Below are 20,159 nucleotides of genomic sequence, written 5' to 3'. Positions count from 1 at the left end.
AGCAAGACAGGAGTTGAGTTGAAGCTTCGGATGCTGCACACTGTCCCAGGAGGATCCCCTCCCACCCACCCACCTGCCTGCTCATCTCAACCTCTCCCTCTTTCTCCCCACCCGGCAGTGCGCTTTGGCTGGAACCAGTCCTTGCTCCACGTCTACTCCAGGGCAGAGCAGCGGTGGCTGCCCGTGTGCAGCCAGGCCTGGACTGAGGACTTCTCCAGAATGACCTGCCGACAGCTCGGATTCCTAAAGTAATTCCTGGGGCCATGTGGGGTGCGGGCAGGCAGTGGGGCAGGTGAGAAAGGAGGCGACCTGTCTCCCCTCCACTCCCAGCCTCGGGTCTCTCTTTGGCTTGCCACCTGCATCCCTGGGAGGAGGAAGAGGAAGAGGAGGTGCATCCTGCCAGCCCCCTTCCCACAGCCAGCGGAGGAGCATCTCGGGCTGCACATCTCGGGCCCTCCAGCCTGGGGGAACGGACAGAAAGCTCGTCTGTTGGGTGGGGCGGTCAGGAGCCTTGCCTTCCACACAGAAGGCTTTGTGTCATTGGGGGCAAGGCGGGAGGTTCACTGTGGGGCCACCAGGGCAGGGCAGACCAGACACGGGTCAAGGAGGCCACCACTACCACTGGGTCAATGCCAGACTGCCCGCCCACACGCCACCAACCACCCCCTTCACATCCCTGTGTGGGCTACATGCCACGCCCCGGGAGGGCTTCTTCCTGGCAGATTCGTGTGGGCGGTTGCGGCTCTTGGAAGAGCAGCAGGTTGGGACAGACATGTTTTGATACTCAAAGAAAGGGATCCCCCGCCCGGCTGTTCTCGCCTCCAGCCAAGGTGACTGCAGACCCCTTCTGTCTCCCCAGCACCTCCCAAACGGAGTATGTCCCTCTGCCTTTCTCTGGGAAAAGCCTTGCGGTTGGACAGATGCACGACACCATCCAGCAGAGTCTCAACAGGTGATGGGGCAGATGGGAGGCGGCTGGGGCTGGGGAGCACAGAGGGCTCTGGAAGGGGGGCCATGGGGAAGGGCCAACCCCTGCCTCCCTTCCTGTGCCCAGGCCACTGGAAGCAGGCAAGAGCCCCTGGCAAGCTGCCGCCATTACTATTTCGGAGCAGGGCATTTGGCAGACCCCTGAGATTTCCAGTCCTGTGACCTCTGCAGCAGTGGTGAGGTCAATTAAGCTCAGTGGGCTTCATAGCCATGGGGCAACGTGACTTTATGTCTGGGGTGGGGAGCCTCTTTCAGCCCGAGAGCCCAATTCAGCTTCAGAGAAGCTGGCATGGGGTATGGTGTGGGGAGGTGCACTTGTGTGCCTTTCATTGGTGGGTGGGGCTCTAAGCAAAAGGGGTGGGGCCAAAAATGCAAAACAAGGCCAGCCTGTTTTAGCTTGGAGCTCTTCCTGCCAGGAATGCAGCTTCAGGATGGGCATTTCATGTGGGGGGGGGGCAGCACAAAAGCCGGGAAGCCACCAAACATTTGGTGGTCAGGGGAAGGGGCGTGGCCTTCTGGGGCTGCCAGAGGGCCAGATGGGGACCTTGGGCCTGAGGTTGCCCAGCCCTGCTCTTTGTGAGCCACACTTGGACCCTGCTGGCCTCTTCACCACCACTGCCCTTTGTGGGGCGGACATGAGGCTGCACTGGCCTCTCCCTGCCGCTTGGTACTCTGCAGAAACTGCATCTACTTGGTGGCTTAGGGAGAGGCCGCATGCGCCGGTCAACGCACTTTCTGCTTGGCGTCCCACTGGGCTAAGAGAGGTGCTCACGTCTGGTACAGACCTGCTAGGGGGTCTTATCTGGAGCCCTAGAATAGTGGAATCATTGTGCTGGGAGGAGCCCTGGAGTGCAACGTATTCTTGTCCCCAGGGAGTGGAGAGAAGGGCCCAGCCCCTGTACCTTTTGTGATGGCCGCATTGCTAGCCAGTGTTTGTCGACAGCTGCAGCAGCACAGGGCCAGCCCTGCCATGAGGCAGAGTGAGGCAGCCCCCAGGGGCAGCAGATGTGGGGGGCACTGGCATCACCCAGGCCCCTCTGACCATTCCTCCTGAGCAGAAGCTTTCTTGGCAGCAGTGCATCTTGCATGCTGCCTGCCCAGGCTGCCTGCTTGCCCCTCCGGCCTTCTCCCCGTGTGTCACTGGTAGCACTGCTGGGAAAGACTCTGGCTGAACAAGCAGACCGTGGGGCAACCTGCCCAGGCCACACACTCCAGGGGGCGTCCCACATGCAGATGTGCTGCTCCGTGCACACGACTCATGCTGGTGCCGCTGTGGTTGCATCGCCCTGTTTGTGCGAGCAAGTGGTGAGCAAGTGGCAGAGCACTGTGGAGGAGGACAGAGCAGTGTCTCCCCTGTGGCCAAGCCTGCACCCCCTATTTATCTGTTTGTTTGATTTGTACCCCGCCTTTCTATTAGGAAGGATGGCACTCAAGGCAGTTACTGTTATAAATAAAACTCGATTAAAATAATAATAAAACAAATGCATTATATCACAATTAAAAGCACAACAATTACAGAATAAATATAGCATCCAACCCAACAGGCCAGTTTACGAGCCAAAGTCCTGCTTTAATGAAAAGCTCAACAGGGAGGGATTGAATATAGCTTCCCTCGGCAGGGAGTTCCACAGCCTGGGAACAGCTACTGACAAGGCCCTCTTTCACATCACCACCAAACATAGAATCATAGAATCATAGAATAGTAGGGTTGGAAGGGGCCTACAAGGCCATCGAGTCCAACCCCCTGCTCAATGCAGGAATCCAAGTCAGAGCATCCCTGACAAATGGCTGTCCAGCCTCGTCTTGAAGGCCTCCAGTCTGGGAGAGCCCACCACCTCCCCAGGTAATTGGTTCCATTGCCGTATTGCTCTGACACTCAGGAAGTTTTTCCTGATGTTCAGTCGGAATCTGGCTTCCTGTAACTTGAGCCCATTATTCCGTGTCCTGCACTCTGGGATGATCAAGAAGACATCCTGGCCTTCTTCTCTGTGACAACCTTTCTAGTACTTGAAGAGTGCTATCATATCTCCCCTCAGTCTTCTCTTCTCAAGGCTAAACATGCCCAGTTCTTTCAGTCTCTCTTCATAGGGCTTTGTTTCCAGTCCCCTGATCATCTTTGTTGCCCTCCTTTGAACCCTCTCCAGCTTGTCTGCATCCTTCTTAAAGTGTGGTGCCCAGAACTGGACACAGTACTCCAGATGAGGCCTAACCAGTGCTGAGTAGAGGGGAACTAGTACTTCCCGGGATTTGGAAGCGATGCTTCTATGAATGCAGCCCAAAATAGCATTGGCCTTTTTTGCAGCCACATCACATTGTTGGCTCATATTCAGCTTGTGATCGACGACAATTCCAAGATCCTTCTCGCTCGTAGTGTGGTTGAGCCACGTATCCCCATCTTGTAACTGTGCATTTGGTTTCTTTTTCCTAGGTGCAGAACTTGGCATTTGTCCCTATTAAATGCCATTCTGTTGTTTTCTGCCCAGCACTCCAGTCTATCCAGATCACTTTGAATTTTGTTTCTGTCTTCCAAAGTATTAGCTATCCCTCCCAATTTTGTGTCATCTGCAAATTTGATCAGCATTCCCTGCACCTCCTCCTCCAAGTCATTCATAAAAATGTGGAAGAGCACTGGGCCCAGGACTGAGCCCTGCGGTACCCCACTCGTTGCCTCTCCCCAGCTTGAGAAGGTCCCATTGATAAGCACTCTTTGAGTCTGATTCTGTAGCCAACTGTGGATCCACCGGATCGTTGTTTCATCTAGCCCACATCGAGCTAGTTTGCTCATCAGGATATCATGGGGCACTTTGTCGAAAGCTTTGCTGAAGTCGAGGTATATGATGTCTACAGCATTCCCACGGTCTACAAGGGAGGTGACTTGATCAAAAAATGAGATCAGATTTGTCTGGCAGGACTTGTTTTTGACAAATCCATGTTGGCTTCGAGTAATCATGCCTCTGAAGGTGGCGGTCTAGAAGGAAGGGCCTCTCCTGAAGATCTTAAGACACGGGCAGTAACGAAGGAGTTGCGTGCTCCCTGTAACTGGCCCCAGCCATCAGCCTGGCCACAGTGTTCTGGAGCAGCTGAAGCTTCTGAACAGTTTTCAAGGGCAGCCCCACATAGAGCTTGTTACAGGAGTCCACATGGCATGTGACTGTGGCCAGATCAAATATCTCTAGGAACAGGCACAGTTGGCGCACTAGCCTCAGCTGTGCAAACGCATTCCTGGCCACTGCCGAGACCTGGCCATCCAGGTTCAGGACCGAGTCCAAGAGTACACCCAAACTGCGAGCCTGAGTCTTCAGGGGGAGTGCAACCTCATCCAACACAGGCTGAATCCCTGTTCCCTGATCTGCCTTTTGACTGACCAGGAGCACCTCCGCCTTGTCTGGATTAAGCTTCAATTTGTTTGCCCTCATCCAGTCCATTACCTACATCGGGCACCGATTTAGAGCCCGAACAGTTTCCTTAGACTTAGATGGAATGGACAGAGTTGGGTGTCATCAGCATATTGGTGGCACCAAACCCCCAAACTCCAGACAATCTCTCCCAGCGGTTTCATGTATATGTTAAATAGCATGGGGGATAAGATGGAACCCTGAGGGATGCCACAGGCCCACAGCCATGGCATTGAACAGGAATCCCCCAGCACCATCCTCTGAGATGGCTCCTCCGAGAAGGACTGGAGCCACCATATAACATTGCCTCCCAGTTCCACCTCAGACAGGTGCCCCAGAAGGATACCATGGTTGATGGCATCAAAAGCTGCTGAGAGGTCCAGCAGAGCTAACAGGGACATGCTCCCCCTGTCCATCCTGGATCATAGAATCATAGAACAATAGGGTTGGAAGGGGCCTATAAGACCATGGAGTCCAACCCCCTGCTCAGTGCAGGAATCCAGGTCAAAGCATCCCTGACAGATGGCTATCCAGCCTCGTCTTGAATGCAACTGATCATCCATCAAGGCAACTGAAGCAGTCTCTGTCCTATGACCAGGCCTGAAGCAGGATTGAAATGGATCTAGATCATCCATCTCATCCAGAAATCCCCAACTAGCCCACAGGTGTGGTGGACAGCAGTCGGTGCTGAAGTAAGATTCTATTATTTGGCTAGAATTGGGGTGAGTGAGGGGCTTGTGTACTTCATCCAGGCCTCCTCCCTCCCTCCCTCCCTCCCATAATTTGAGCACTGCATGTGGAGGGCACAAAGGGGGGCTGTGAAGGAAACTGGACTGAGTAGGATTTCAGCTTGCTCCCCCCACCTCAGCTCACCTATCCAGAATGCCAAGGGCCTCCAACCCTTCATGGCCACAAATCCAGCCAAAATCCAGGCATCCGCAGATCTTTCTGACTGGCGAGTTTGAGGAACAGTAATACCAACTTCGCTGCAGATTTGATCCCAGACGCCGACCCTGGCCGTGCCCAGGAATCTGCCCGCTCTCTGGTTTAGCCTCCCCCTGCCCCTCCCCCCTCAGTCATGCAGGGAAGTTTGGCAGAAGGTTTAAGGATTTAGCACTGCCAAAGAGCAGCCTTGACTGATGGTGCGGAGGAACTGCATCCCACTTGGGTCAGCATCCCAAGGGCCCAAACCACGTCCTGCTTCGGTGGCATGAAGCCAAAATTCCTTCAGCACCTGCACGTATCAGCCAGGAGTGCAGCTGCAAAGACCAGGAGAAAGGGGGTCCAGGGTGGTCTTCCCAGCTCTCCTCTGTACACGTGAGGCCTGAGCTCAGTGGGGCAGCACATGGGGAGGAGCGTATTGCTTTGGTTGGGGGATGAGAAATACTGACCCCTTGCAATACACTGGTGATGAGGCGTGCGTTTCTGGGCACGGGCTGTGCCCGGCGGGGGAGGACCAGCTGCCTCGCAGGCACAAGGCCCCAGCTTCCATCCCTGGCAGCATCTCCAGTCCAAAAGACCAAGAGGCAGAAGAGGGCAAAGACCTTCTCTACCTGTCTGAGTAGGCAAGTCTGGACTAGAGTGATAAACGGCCAGAACTGCTTTAAGGCCGCTCCCATCTGTGCCTGCATGTTTTTGTGCACATTTTTGTGCAACATTTGCCATGTGTTTAATAAGAGGTGTGTGTGTGCACATGTGCACACACACATGCCTACCTACTGCTGTGTCGTGGCCAAAAGAGTCCCCATGTCTGTGTCCCTCCCTAGCCAGATTGGAACTACGTGCTGTGTCTGTTTGCTGAAGCTGTGATTTTCACAAGACCTGTTTACCATGTGCTTTGTGACAATGGAACATCTGCTATGCAAAATTGTTCAAGTCATCACCATCCTTTAAAGAGCAAGATTTCCTTCTATCAAAGAAACTGAGAGATGATATCTTTCACACCTTACACTGTCTGAGCCCCAGGACAGAAATTAACAGTTAACACTTGGGCTAGTGTTTTGTGGGTCTCTTGAAGCCATAGCCAGAGGCTTGGTTGAGCCTGCCTTTCACCTGCAGTGAAGAAATGGCCATATGGGCTTGGCCCTGTGAAAATGAAAGTTCTGCCATGATACACAATGCAGCTGACCACCCATGTGAGAGCTTGTGAGGTCATTGTCCCATGATCCCTGGCATGTGTTCCTTTAGCTAAGGTCTGGAATGCAGCTCACATGATCTCCCGCTGTCTTGTCCCAATGTGTTATAGGCTGGCTGGTGACAACTAATCCTTGGTAAGGAAGGTCTGATAAAAATGCAGAGAGTTAGGGAGGCCATTAATACAGTGACCTGGTTCACATGACACAAGGGTGGTTAATAAGCCATGGTGACTTATTAACCACCCCGTGCATGCCGGCTCATTTCCCTAACTACCCTCACTGTGCGCAGGTTGCTGTGATGTTCGAACCCAGCGGGGATGAGTGGCTGGGTTGTTAACAATAAGTGGTTGTTAACAAACCACCCAGCTACCCTGCATCAGACCACGAGCCTGTTTGGATGACTGCATGGGGAAAAGAAGCCATTGTGGCTTCTCCTTCCGCCCCTGCGCATGCCGCATGCGTGCCAGTTGTTTACATAATCACCTGCACTGCAGCGCGGGTTGGCATGTCATCCAAAACTGGCGCATGGCACGGCAGGGGTGGCTTCATACCCAACCCACAACCTCTACTGCACATCACGGGGTTTTAAGGTGGGTCCAAAGTCCGTGTTTGGACGATGCACCAACCCACTCTGCAGCGTGGGTAATTATGTAAATGACTGGCGCAGCGCAGCACACACAGGAGTGGGGGGAGAAGCCACAGTGGGTTCTTTTACCCCTGTGATCATGCGAACCCAGTCCATGAGTAATTAGGCGAGAGTAGTTAGGAGAATGGGCCAGCATGTGACCATTATGACCAGGGGTGGTTAACAAGCCACTGTGGCTTACTAGGCACCCTCACATCATGCAAACTCAGTTGGTGAGTCCCATAGAATCATAGAATAGTAGGAATTATATAGTATAATTGCAAATTTACTGTGCAATTATAGAATAGTAGGGTTGGAAGGGGCCTACAAGGCCATCGAGTCCAACCCCCTGCTCAATGCAGGAATCCAAGTCAGAACATCCCTGACAGATGGCTGTCCAGCCTCGTCTTGAACGCCTCCAGCGTGGGAGAGCCCACCACCTCCCCAGGTAATTGGTTCCATTGTCGTATTGCTCTTACAGTCAGGATGTTTTTCCTGATGTTCAGCTGGAATCTGGCTTCCTGTAACTTGAACCCATTATTCCGTGTTCTGCACTCTGGGGTGATCAAGAAGAGATCCTGGCCTTCCTCTCTGTGACAACCTTGCAAGTACTTGAAGAACGCTATCCTATCTCCCCTTAATCTTCTATTCTCAAGGCTAAACATGCCCAGTTCTTCCAGTCTCTCCTCATAGGGCTTTGTTTCCAGTCCCCTGATCATCTTCACTGCCCTCCTCTGAACCCTCTCCAGTTTGTCTGCATCCTTCTTAAAGTGTGGTGCCCAGAACTGGACACAGTACTCCAGATGAGGCCTAACTTGGGCAGGATAGCTAATGCGTTGGAAGACAGAAACAAAATTAAAGTGATCTTGATAGACTGGAGCGCTGAGCAGAAAACCACAGAATGACATTTAATAGGGATAAATGCCAAGTTCTGCACCTAGGAAAAAGAAACCAAGTTTCTTTTTTCTACTCAGTGCTGAGTACAGGGGAACTAGTACTTCCCAGGATTTGGAAGCTATGCTTCTATTAATGCAACCCAAAAGAGCATTTGCCGTTTTTGCAGCCACATCAAATGGCTGGCTCATATTCAGCTTGGGATCGACAACAATTCCAAGATCCTTCTCGCTTGTAGTGTTATTGAGCCACATATCCCCCATCTTGTAACTGTGCATTTGGTTTCTTTTTCCTAGGTGCAGAACTTGGCATTTATCCCTATGAAATGTCATTCTGTCGTTTTCTGCCCAGCACTCCAGTCTATCCAGATCACTTTGAATTTTGTTTCTGTCTTCCAGGGTATTAGCTATCCCGCCCAATTTTATGTCATCTGCAAATTTGATCAGCATTCCCTGCACCTCCTCCTCCAAGTCATTAATAAAAATGTGGAAGAGCACTGGGCCCAGGACTGAGCCCTGCGGTACCCCACTCATTACCTCTCCCCACTTTGAGAAGGTCCCATTGATAAGCACTCTTGGAGTCCGATTCTGGAGCCAACTGTGGATCCACCGGACCGTTGTTTCCTCTAGCCCACTTTGAGCTAGTTTGCTCATTAGGATATCATGGGGCACTTCGTCGAAACCTTTGCTGAAGTCATAGAATCATAGAATAGTAGGGTTGGAAGGGGCCTACAAGGCCATCGAGTCCAACCCCCTGCTCAATGCAGGAATGCAAGTCAGAGCATCCCTGACAGATGGCTGTCCAACCTCGTCTTGAAGGCCTCCAGTGTGGGAGAGCCCACCACCTTCCCAGGTAATGGGTTCCATTGTCGTATTGCTCTTACAGTCAGGACGTTTTTCCTGATGTTCAGCCGGAATCTGGCTTCCTGTCACTTGAGCCCATTATTCCGTGTCCTGCACTCTGGGATGATCAAGAAGTAATCCTGTCCTTCTTCTCTGTGACAACCTTTCAAGTACTTGAAGAGTGCTATCCTATCTCCCCTCAGTCTTCTCTTCTCAAGGCTAAACATGCCCAGTTCTTTCAGTCTCTCTTCATAGGGCTTTGTTTCCAGTCCCCTGATCATCTTTGTTGCCCTCCTCTGAACCCTCTCCAGTTTGTTTGCATCATTCTTAAAGTGTGGTGCCCAGAACTGGACACAGTACTCCAGATGAGGCCTAACCAGTGCTGAGTAGAGGGGAACTAGTACTTCCCGGGATTTGGAAGCAATGCTTCTATGAATGCAGCCCAAAATAGCATTGGCCTTTTTTGCAGCCACATCACATGGTTGGCTCATATTCAGCTTGTGATCGACAACAATTCCAAGATCCTTCTCGCTTGTAGTGTGGTTGAGCCACGTATCCCCATCTTGTAACTGTGCATTTGGTTTCTTTTTCCTAGGTGCAGAACTTGGCATTTGTCCCTATTAAATGTCATTCTGTTGTTTTCTGCCCAGCGCTCCAGTCTATCCAGATCACTTTGAATTTTGTTTCTGTCTTCCAAAGTATTAGCTATCCCTCCCAATTTTGTGTCATCTGCAAATTTGATCAGCATTCCCTGCACTTCCTCCTCCAAGTCATTCATAAAAATGTTGAAGAGCACTGGGCCCAGGACTGAGCCCTGCAGTACCCCACTCGTTACCTCTCCCCAGCTTGAGAAGGTCCCATTGATAAGCACTCTTTGAGTCCGATTCTGTAGCCAACTGTGGATCCACCGGATCGTTGTTTCATCTAGCCCACATCGAGCTAGTTTGCTCATCAGGATATCATGGGGCACTTTGTCGAAAGCTTTGCTGAAGTCGAGGTATATGATGTCTACAGCATTCCCACGGTCTACAAGGGAGGTGACTTGATCAAAAAATGAGATCAGATTTGTCTGGCAGGACTTGTTTTTGACAAATCCATGTTGGCTTTGAGTAATCACGGCATTGTTGTCAAGGTGCTTCCAGATGGATTGCTTTCTGATCTGCTCCAGAATTTCCCCAGGGATTGATGTCAGACTGACTGGTCTGTAGTTCCCAGGTTCCTCCTTTTTACCCTTTTTGAAGATAGGGATGACAGCCCTCCTCCAGTCATCTGGCACTTCCCCCGTCCTCCATGATTGCTCAAAGAGAATAGACAGCGGTTCTGAGAGTTCTTCTGCCAGTTCCTTTATGACTCTAGGATGCAGTTCATCTGGCCCTGGAGATTTGAACTCATTCAAAGTAATGAGGTGTTCCTTGACCATATGCCTGTCGATCTCAAGCTGCAATCCTGCCCCTTCAGCCTGTACTTCGCCTTTGCCAGGGGGGTCATAGACCCTCTTTTGGGAGAAGACTGAGCCAAAGTAGGAATTGAGCACCTCTGCCTTTTCTTTGTCATCCGTTATCGTTTTGCCATCCTTATTTAATAGTTGAACCACCATTTCTTTCCTCTGCCTTTTACTATGCACGTGGCTGAAGAAAGCCTTTTTGTTGTTTTTAGCATCCCTTGCTAACCTCAGCTCGTTCTCAGCTTTAGCCTTCATGACGCCATCCCTGCAATTCTGTGCTGCCTGCCTGTACTCTTCTTTTGTTACTTAGCCTTCTTTCCACTTCCTATATGTGTCCTTTTTTGTTTTCAGGTCATCCCTAAGCTTTTTGTGAAGCCACATTGGCTTCTTCTGTTGTCTTCCACCTTTTCTTCTTGTTGGAATTGCTTGTGATTGTGCCTTGAGAATTTCCTTTTTTAAAAGCTCCCACCCATCTTGGGCTCCTTTTCTCGTTAGCGTCGCTTGCCATGGGACCTGACTGATCATTGTTCTGAGTTTATTAAAATCAGCTTTCCTAAAATCCAGGGTACGCGTTTGACTACACTCGGCTTTTGCTTCCCTTAGAACCAAGAACTCAAGTACAACATGGTCGCTTTCCCCCAGAGTTCCTGTAACTGCTACTTTATCCACTAAGTCATGTCTGTTGGTTAGGATCAAGTCAAGGATAGCCGATCCTCTAGTTCCTTCCTCTCCTTTCTGTAGGAGGAAGTTATCCGCCACACAAGTCAGGAATTTCCTGGAGGGGCCATGGTTTGCAGAATTTGTCTCCCAACAAATATCGGGGAAATTGAAGTCCCCCATTACTACTACATCATGCTTCCTTAAAACATTGGCTATTTGCTTTTCAAAAGTTTCATCCTTGTCTTCTCCTTGATTGGGTGGCCGGGAGTAGACTCCGACCACCAGGTTCCTTTTATTCTTTGCTCCATTTATTTCAACCCAGGTGCTCTTGATGGGGCTACCAAGCTCCTCCTCCTGTATTTCTGTGCAGAGATATGTATTTTTCACATACAGTGCAACCCCACCTCCCTTTCTGTTCCTCCTGTTCTTTTTGAACAAGTTATATCCTTCAATTGCTGTATTCCAGGCATGAGAGTCGTCCCACTAAGTCTCAGTTATACCTATCAGGTCATAATTTCCCTCTTGTATTAAGAGTTCAAGTTCGTTCTGTTTGTTTCCCATACTCTGGGCATTAGTATATAGACATCGAAGACCATGTGCTTCATAGTCTGGCTTTCTTCCTACATGTGTCTGAAGACTATTATTGGGCGTTATCAGAGCTGTTCTCTCCATTGCAGTGCATGCGCCTATGTCCATTTTTACCCCCAACATTACATCTCCCTTCCCCGTAGGATTCAGTTTAAAGCCCTGCTGATGAAGTTCTTCATGCTGTGGCCAAACACATTCTTCCCATCCTTTGTGAGGTGCAACCCATCCCTAGCCAACAGCCCATCTTCCAGGAAGTATAGCCCGTGGTCCCAGAATCCAAATCTCTCTCGTCGGCACCACCTTCGTAGCCAGTCATTCACCCGGAGTATTTTTCATTCCCTTTCTGTCCCTCTTCTATCTACTGGAAGGATGGATGAGAAAACTATCTGGGCCCCAAAGTTCTTGAGTTTCCTTCCCAAAGCTTCAAAGTCTGACGTGATCTCTTCGTAGCTCCGCTTGGCGGTATCATTTGTTCCCACATGGATGAGAAGAAAGGGATACCTGTCAGTGGGCTTTATGAGTGCAGGCAACCTTTCAGTCACGTCTCTAATCTGTCCTCCCGGGAGACAACATAACTGGCGAGTCCATGGGTCTTCACGACATACTTGGGTCTCGATCCCACACAGCAAGGAGTCTCCCACTACTACCACTCTTCTCTTCTTCTTCTTGTAGGCCTGGGTTTCATCGCCTCTGTTTGACTGACCTTCAGCCTCTTGCTCGCTTTCATGCAGGTTCCCCTGTGATTCTTCCTCTGCAGGCTGTCCTCCAGTCTCATCCGCAAGTACCTGGAATCGGTTCCACAGCTCCACTGCTTCCACTGGTGCAGAGTGGCGTCTAGTTCTTCTTCTCCTAACTGTCACCCTTTTCCAAGGAGTATCCTCTATTCCATTTTTCTTCACCTCAGCATTTCCCACCGCCTCATCTTGCTGTTGCTCCTCAAGCTTCTGGTCTGCCCTTTGCTGCTGTAGTTCCCCCATTCTGTCCAAGAACTCTTCGTGTTCTCTTATTCCCCGGAGGGTCGACAGTCGCCGCTCCAGTCCACTTACTTTTTCCTCCAGCAGCGTGATCAACTTGCACTTGTTGCAGGTGTAGGCCATGTTGTTCTCAGGCAAGAAAACAAACATGGCACACACCTTGCAGGTCACCACCACTGGAGAGTCTTGTCCTTCCATAGCCTCTTTTCCCTTTTTGTGTCTAGCTTTGTGATTGTTCTAGACTAGCCTGTGCCTGCTCCTCTACTCACTAGAGGTTAAAAGCAGAGTCCCATTGGTGTGGAAGTGTGTGTTACAAGACAAATACATGGAAAAAAAGTTAGTTAAAATAAAAAATAAAAAAATGTTAAAAAATGTTAGGGGCCTCCCCCTTGACCTCCCCTGCCGAACTCCCCTGGCCAACTCCTGTTTGCTCCCCCTGTTCGCTCGTTTTGGTTGCTCGCTCTCTGGGAGCTTGCCTGCTTCTGTAGTCCCTGGACCAGCTGGAGCAGCTTGCTCTGCTCTGCTCTGCTGGGAGGCGGGAAACAGACAAGGTATACTATGTCTACAGCATTCCCACGGTCCACAAGGGAGGTGACTTGATCAAAAATGAGATCAGATGAGTCTGGCAGGATTTGTTCTTGACAAATCCATGTTGGCTTTGAGTAATCACGGCATTGTTTTCAAGGTGCTTACAGATGGATTGCTTTATCATCTGCTCCAGAATTTTCCCAGGGATTGATGTCAGACTGACTGGTCTGTAGTTCCCAGGTTCCTCCTTTTCACCCTTTTTGAAGATAGGGACGACATTAGCCCTCCTCCAGTCATCTGGCACTTCCCCCGTCCTCCATGATTGCTCAAAGAGAATAGACAGCGGTTCTGAGAGTTCTTCTGCCAGTTCCTTTATGACTCTAGGATGCAGTTCATCTGGCCCTGGAGATTTGAGCTCATTCAAAGGAATTAGGTGTTCCTTGACTGTATGCCTGTCGATCTCAAGCTGCAATCCTGTCCCTTTAGCCTGTACTTTGCCTTTGCCAGGGGGGCCATAGACCCTCTTTTGGGAGAAGACTGAGCCAAAGTAGGAATTGCGCACCTCTGCCTTTTCTTTGTCATCTGTTATCATTTTGCCATCCTTATTTAATAGCTGAACAGCCATTTCCCAGTCCCTACTCGGCCCAGCAGGTTCCTCACTCAGTGGTCTCAGGCAGCTTGCTCTCTTCCAGCTGAATCTGTTGGGAGGACAAAATGCAGCCCGGGGTTGGGGGAGCTGGCAGATGAGGACTCTTGGGGCTCCCCGGCCAAAAGGGCCTGTGCAGCAGTCACTCCCAGGCACAGGAGGGCTCGGGCTATCCATCTCCAGGCCCAAGTCATCTGGCTGGCTTCTGGGAGCAGGTTTCCCTGGAGACATGATGCCCCCCTCTGCCCCCTTGGGGAGGAGGCCATATGCTGGCTAACACTAGAGGCTGCGTCTGCTCATGCCTCACTTTTTGTCTGTTTTGGTCTCTCCTAAAGCTCCCAGTGCCGCTCCGGAAAATATGTTTCCCTCCGATGCACAAGTAAGGAGACTTGAGGGTGGCAGTGTGGAGGGGGCGCAGGGCTGTTCTTTCCCACTGCTGCACCGTTGCAGAGATGGTGGTGAGGAATCAGCCGTGGGACTGAGCTGTGGGCTGCTCTGAAACACTCCCAAGTGAGAAGGGAGGGTGGGACAGAGGCGGGTGGGATGTCACATGGGCCCTGTGGCACTTCATGCCAGTCCCAGGCCTTGGCATGGGCCAGCTTGGCATGGTGGGTGTGGGCTTTCTGGAGAGCTCTGTGCCTTCCTGTCTTGCCACAGAGCTCTTTGGCGTCTTCTTTCGCTGCAGGCTGTGGGCAACGGATCTCTGGCCGCATTGTTGGTGGCACTGAAGCGTCGGCCAGCAAGTGGCCTTGGCAAGTGAGCCTCCAATATGGGTCAACTCACATCTGTGGTGGCACCATCATCGATCCACAGTGGGTGCTCACTGCAGCTCACTGCTTCTTCATGTAAGTGGTGCCTCTGGATGAAACCTGGAGCTGGGTCATTGGAAGCAGGCGTGTGTGCGCGCGTGTGCACGGTGGTGGGGTGGAGGAGACTCACCATCAGCATTTCTGCCAGGGCCACAAATATATCAAGTCAAGGGGGAGGATGAAGGCTACTTAGTCTTGGGAGCAGGGAGGGATGGAACCCAGAGTCATCTAATCCAGGGGTGGGCAGATGTCAGGCGTGTGGGATCTACTGTTTTTCACTGGGACCCAAGACCTACCAACCAGTGCCTGGTGCAAAAAACTCACACTTAGAATCAAAGACTTCCGAGCCCAGGAATGCGCTTTGAGTCCCGGAACTGTCCAACCCTCTGCACACAAATCCACGCCTGGTTACTGCAAGCTTTCTTCACTTCAGAGGTACATTTGAGGGAGGGAGGGGAGTCATTCTGCTAAACAATTGAGGACCAAATTCTTGCTAATCTACTTCAAATGCTCCGAGATCTACCACTACATCCTGATCTACCTTCTGCCCACCCCTGACCTAACATGTGCTGAGGCAGGATATCCCACACCTCATGCCTGCCCAGGCTTTTCTTGCAAACCTTCAAGGAAAGAGAGCGACACCAGCCTTCCTTCCTGGGCAGCTGACCCCACTGCATGGTGCTAGCAGTTTGCCCAAGGCAGCTGTGCCAAGCCCCGCCCTTTGTCTCTTGCCCTGTCCTCCGGGGAGAAGACAGCAACTGTTCATCCCCCCATCCCTCTCCCCTTTCTGATCTCCTTCAGGTATCTGGATCATTCTGTTTCTGCTGCTGGATTAAAAGGGTGCTCTTCCAATTGCTGAGCACGCAGTTATGATTGATAATGCACACTTGCCACCCGCCACCCGGTCCCTGAACCAAGGCACCTGCCTGCAGAGGGAGGGTGGCCCTGCCCCCAGGCAGAAGAGCCTGCCCTCACCTCCTTCCTTTGGGCTCCTTAGGAACAGCGTGAAGATCCTGGACGAGTGGAAGGTGTATGCTGGGGCCTCTGACCTCAAGCATCTGACTGAGGGCATCCCTGTTTCCCAGGTCATCATCAACGCCAACTACAGCGATGACCACGACGACTATGACATTGCGCTGATGAAGCTCTCCTGGCCCCTGGCCCTCTCGGGTGAAGCCCCCTCCCTTGCCAGCCCCGGGCCAGCCCTCCTCCCCGCAGGGCTGCAGTCCCTGGTGAAGCAGGAGGGCCCGCTGCCTTCTCTGAGGGGAGGTGGGCTCACCTCTCTCTCTGCTCCAGCTCAGGTGCGCCCAGCCTGCCTGCCCATGTCCGGCCAGAGGTTCCTTCCCGGGAGGACCTGCGCCATCACCGGCTTTGGCAAGCTCAATGAAAACGAAGGCAAGTGCAATGGGCTCCTCGTCTGCTGGGCCACGGATCTTGGGCCAAGCAGCCCCCCCCCCCCCCGGATCTACAGCAGGTGGTCTGGGAACTGCTGCAAGAGGGCAGGAGGCTCCCGTGGGTGGGGGGAGGCTTCTTTCTCCTTCGCCTCATGGCTGGTCTGTTTCAGAGAACACGTCCCCCAAGCTGCGGGAGGCGGAGGTGAAGATCATCGACTACCGACTCTGCAACAGCCAGAATGTCTATGAGGGCTACCTGACCCCCCGCATGATGTGTGCGGGATACTTGCAAGGAGGCCGGGACTCCTGCCAGGTGAGACAAGGGGGGGGGGAGAGAGAGGTGGTTGCAGGAACAAAGAGGAGCCCATGGGAAGAGGAGGATCTTCCGTGGTCCTTTCCTCACCTGCATCATGACCCAGGTGCCAAATGCTCATGGCTTTAGGGTGCTGTGACAAACCGGTATGTCTGCACCTCCACCCTGTGAAGTAGGACAGTCTGCAAGTCACCTGTTGTCTTCTAATGCCTTCTAATGAGACCCCCCCCCATTTGGGAGCACCCTTTAAAAAGCCTGGCTATTCCACGCTCCCTGCCTGATGTGGACATGCCCTTGGATTGCAGCTGAGATCCCCTGTTCTGATGCCTTCATAGCTTCGTTGACAAGCTTCAGTGGCCAACAGACCCTGGGAGGCCCAGTTGCTGGACGGCGTCTGTGGCCCTCACCTCCCCCTTCCCAGCGGCAGTGGCTTCTGCACTGCCCCACTGACCTTGCCTCTCTGCTCCAGGGTGACAGTGGCGGCCCCCTGGTCTGTCAGGACAGCAACCGTTGGTACTTGGCTGGCGTCACCAGCTGGGGGACAGGCTGTGGCCAGAGGAACAAGCCAGGTGTCTACACACAGGTCACAAAGCTACTTAGCTGGATTCACAGCAAAATGGAGGTGAGGGGCTTTGAGGGGGCTGCTGCCTGGGGCTCTCTTACTCTGGGAGACTTGGAAGTGATGGGGAGCAGCATCCAGGCTGCAGGGTAGCTGGGGTCAGAAACAGGTGCAAAGACTTCCTTCCACCATGGAAATGGATCAGAGGCATGGCCAGTAACTCTTGTGCCAGCCAATCCAATATATAGGGAAGCCATGTCCAGCCAGTCGGGGGCAGCTGCGTTCTTGCTCCTTGAACCTTTTATGTCATGTATTATGGGGACAGGTATTAAACAGATGGAGTATTTTTCTGGTTTGTCACTTGAGTTGCTTCCAGATGAAGCTTTTATTCTGCAATCATTCTGCCTCACTCTTGGAATTCTATGGAGATTCTAGATGACATCTTTCATTTGTAACCCTTCCATGTTTTCCCACTGCTTCCTCCATCTTTTCTCCTACCGAAAATCCATTAAGGAGGGAAAGACAGAAATGCTGCACAATGCCTTTTGCTAGGCAATGTGGGGAGTGCTCTGTCTGGAAGCACCCAGCTATTTAACAAGAGTTAAAACTATTTAAATATGCAACTGGTGTATATAGCAGAGAAACATCCCTTTCCATCTCACAGAAGGAAATGCTCTGTGTAATTCAAAAGCTCGAGTATCAGCAGAGATTGGTCCATGTAAAAGAGGCTTCCTTGTCCATCTCTCTTGCACCCCTTTTTGAGGTAGGTTTTGCTTTCCCAAGCTAGCCTGTGCATCTCCTTCATTTCTTTCCAGAGCCAGAGCAACTAATCAGAGGGGTCCCTGCTGCTGCACCTGTGTTCCTGATCCCACAGAAGGGCCCCATAGAAGTGGGGTGTCCGCTACAGCTTCCTGCTCTTGGGGCACAAGGATACCAGCATGGCAGAGAACAACTGTGCCCTGCCTGGCCTCTGGGCTGCTGTTGCCACTGGGTTTTGGTCTAGGCCTCAGGGTGGTCATGCAGATGTTGAGGCTGGAGCAGAACGTTTGGCTACGATATTCCAGCATGTGTGTGTGTGAGGGGGAGGTCTTGCTCTGTGATGATGCCCTCCCCAGAGAAGTGGCTTCACTTGAGACCCAGCAGTGCTCTTAGGATCACTGTGTGATCCTTAGGACTGTGTTGGCCAAAGGGAACAGGCCTTCTTAGCTTCTAATGTTGCTGGATGGGAAATGGATCAGAGGAGGCTTCACTTCTGGCACCTAGAAGAAGAGCCCCGAGTCCCTGCCACATGCTTGGCTGCTCCTCTCCTCAGCCCCTCTGCATTTAGGCTCTCTCTGGCAATCTCACGGGCTCTTGTGGGAGCCTGGCCTCTCCACCGATGGGCCTTTATCTCCCGCTGGAAGATCCTGGCTGGGCAGACAGCTAAGAAAGGCAGCAGATGTTCATGCGCTCCTGCACGCCCTCCCCAGGGATCTGGAGCCCACTGCGGCTGGGCGAGCCACCGGTGCTCCTAGATGAGGACGAAGGAACTGGGCTTGCTGCCTGCACTGTGGGCCTTGGGACTGAGCAGCCGGCTGGCATTTCCCTCCCATTCTGTGCCAACGTTTTCTGGAGGAGGAGCAGTCTCCTTTGCCTGCCCCATGGCTTCCAGTGGGACATTCCCCCTGGCAAAGGTGAAAGTGGGTGGGGTTTGCCCAATACTGAGACCATGGGTCTCCCTTGCCCAGGGCTGCTTACTCTGACTGGCAGCTGCAGCAGGCAACTATGGGCTGCTGCCATGAAGTTGTGCCCCCCCCCCTCCGAGGCAGGCCACGGTGGGGCCAGGAAAAGGCCTTTGCATGAGGCAGAGAGCTTCTCATATGTGTCAGTTGCTGCCATCAGCCACAAAGGGCCCAGCACAGGCCGCCAACCAGGCACAGTTGGCTATTCGCTGTGGCAACTCTTCCAACATTTCAGCACCAAAGTCTACGGGGGTCTTCTGGCAGAAACGGGCAAGCTCAGTGTGTGGCAACGTGGATTTGGAGAGGGGAAGACAAGCCCTCGCAAGAGCTATGCCTGCCCCAGAGGACTGCAGGCCTCCATTTGGGCTCAGGGATTCTCTGCTCGCAGAGGGGAGACTCCAGCAGCACATTGCCAGAGCTCTTCAAGGACCCCAGACCTCCTGGGCCCACATTCATCAGCATTCTGTTCTGCTGCTCATATGCATTTCAACATTAGCTTGATGATAAAAGATGGGCGATGGTTTCCTCTGAGATCACATTTCTGTAGTTCCAGCTGTGGACATTTCTGGCATCCTGGGGCAGCTTCTTCTCCCAGTGGCAAGGGCCTGGCAGAAGGGTAAGGTGGCCTCCCTCAGGTCCTGCTAGCCAGGGGCACTGGGATGCTCTCAGGCAGAGCTTGGCAGTGAGGACCATGGTGTGTTCCCTGGAGCTGGGCCTTGGGGGTAGCTTTCTCTGGAGAGGGGGGGTTCCATTTAGCCCTCACAGGACAGCCAGCAATGGGCCTCCTCCTGCCCCCCCCCCACCTCTACCATGGATTTGCCTAAACTCTTTAAGCCACCCAAGCTGGTGGCCACCGGACATCTTGTGAAAATGAATGCTGTATTTTAACTGTGTCCTGTGTGAAGAAATCTTTTCTCCGCTCTCTCCATCCATTTCATCACACCCCCACACCCCATGCCGTTCTAGGACTTCTTTGCAACAGAGCAAGCTCTCTCTCGGGTCTGTTTCCACACTGGAGTGGGCGGCCGCGGCCAAGCAAGCCCATCAGGCCCCCACTTGAGGCGCCTTTGCTGCCCCCCGCTCCCCCCCCCCACACACAGCAACGCCGCCCAGCGGGCGCGAGAAGCGAGCCGCCCGCCCCGACAGCCGTGTGACTCCAGCTCGGGCTGGGAAGGCAGAGCCGCGTGCGCTGGCCGCGCCTTTGACGTCAAACCAGGACGCGCCGAGGGCCAGGCGAGCGCCGACTTTGCCCGGGGGGCACCAGCAGGCCCACCGGGGCAGAGGGGGGCTCCAGGATCCCCTCTCCGGCCGGCAGCGGCCGCACCCCGCCGCTGGTGCCCAGCTGCCGCCCGCCTGTGAAGCGCAGCAACCGGCGGCGAGGAGCGGGCGGGCCGCCCCTCCTGGCGCGGGCATTCCGGACGGCAGGACGACGTCGCCGCCGCCGGCCACTGCGGGGCCCCTTTCTTAGCGCCGCTCCGGGCGGCCCGCTGCCGCGGGGAAGCCGCTCGCCTGCCCCGCGGCGGCGAGGAGACTTCCGCCACGCTTGTGCGCCCGAGCGAGGCGCTCAGGGCTGCAGCCTGTCCGGCTTCCCCAGCGGCTCCAGGCACACCGCAGCACCTTCTCCCCGCGAGGCCGCCCGGCCCGT

At 53.1% G+C, this 20,159-nt stretch overlaps 1 protein-coding gene across 1 annotated transcript in view; it reads left to right on the top strand.

The window, feature by feature from the left end:
* Positions 1–19,407, top strand: part of TMPRSS13 (transmembrane serine protease 13) — a 32,708-nt gene extending 13,301 nt beyond the window's left edge. The window contains exons 6-14 of the mRNA XM_084807088.1: positions 119–248; positions 860–952; positions 14,054–14,097; positions 14,404–14,563; positions 15,525–15,697; positions 15,824–15,922; positions 16,092–16,234; positions 16,704–16,856; positions 17,609–19,407. Of these exons, the coding sequence (XP_084663214.1) occupies positions 119–248; positions 860–952; positions 14,054–14,097; positions 14,404–14,563; positions 15,525–15,697; positions 15,824–15,922; positions 16,092–16,234; positions 16,704–16,856; positions 17,609–17,623 (1,010 nt within the window). The 3' untranslated portion in view covers positions 17,624–19,407. The remainder of the gene's footprint in view (positions 1–118; positions 249–859; positions 953–14,053; positions 14,098–14,403; positions 14,564–15,524; positions 15,698–15,823; positions 15,923–16,091; positions 16,235–16,703; positions 16,857–17,608) is intronic.
* Positions 19,408–20,159: the final 752 nt, after the last annotated feature.

The sequence above is a fragment of the Heloderma suspectum genome, chromosome 6, assembly GCF_057233095.1.
Source record: "Heloderma suspectum isolate Gila_16-S chromosome 6, 16-S_ref, whole genome shotgun sequence".
NCBI lineage: Eukaryota > Metazoa > Chordata > Lepidosauria > Squamata > Helodermatidae > Heloderma > Heloderma suspectum.
This window is presented reverse-complemented; position numbering and strand designations above follow the sequence as displayed.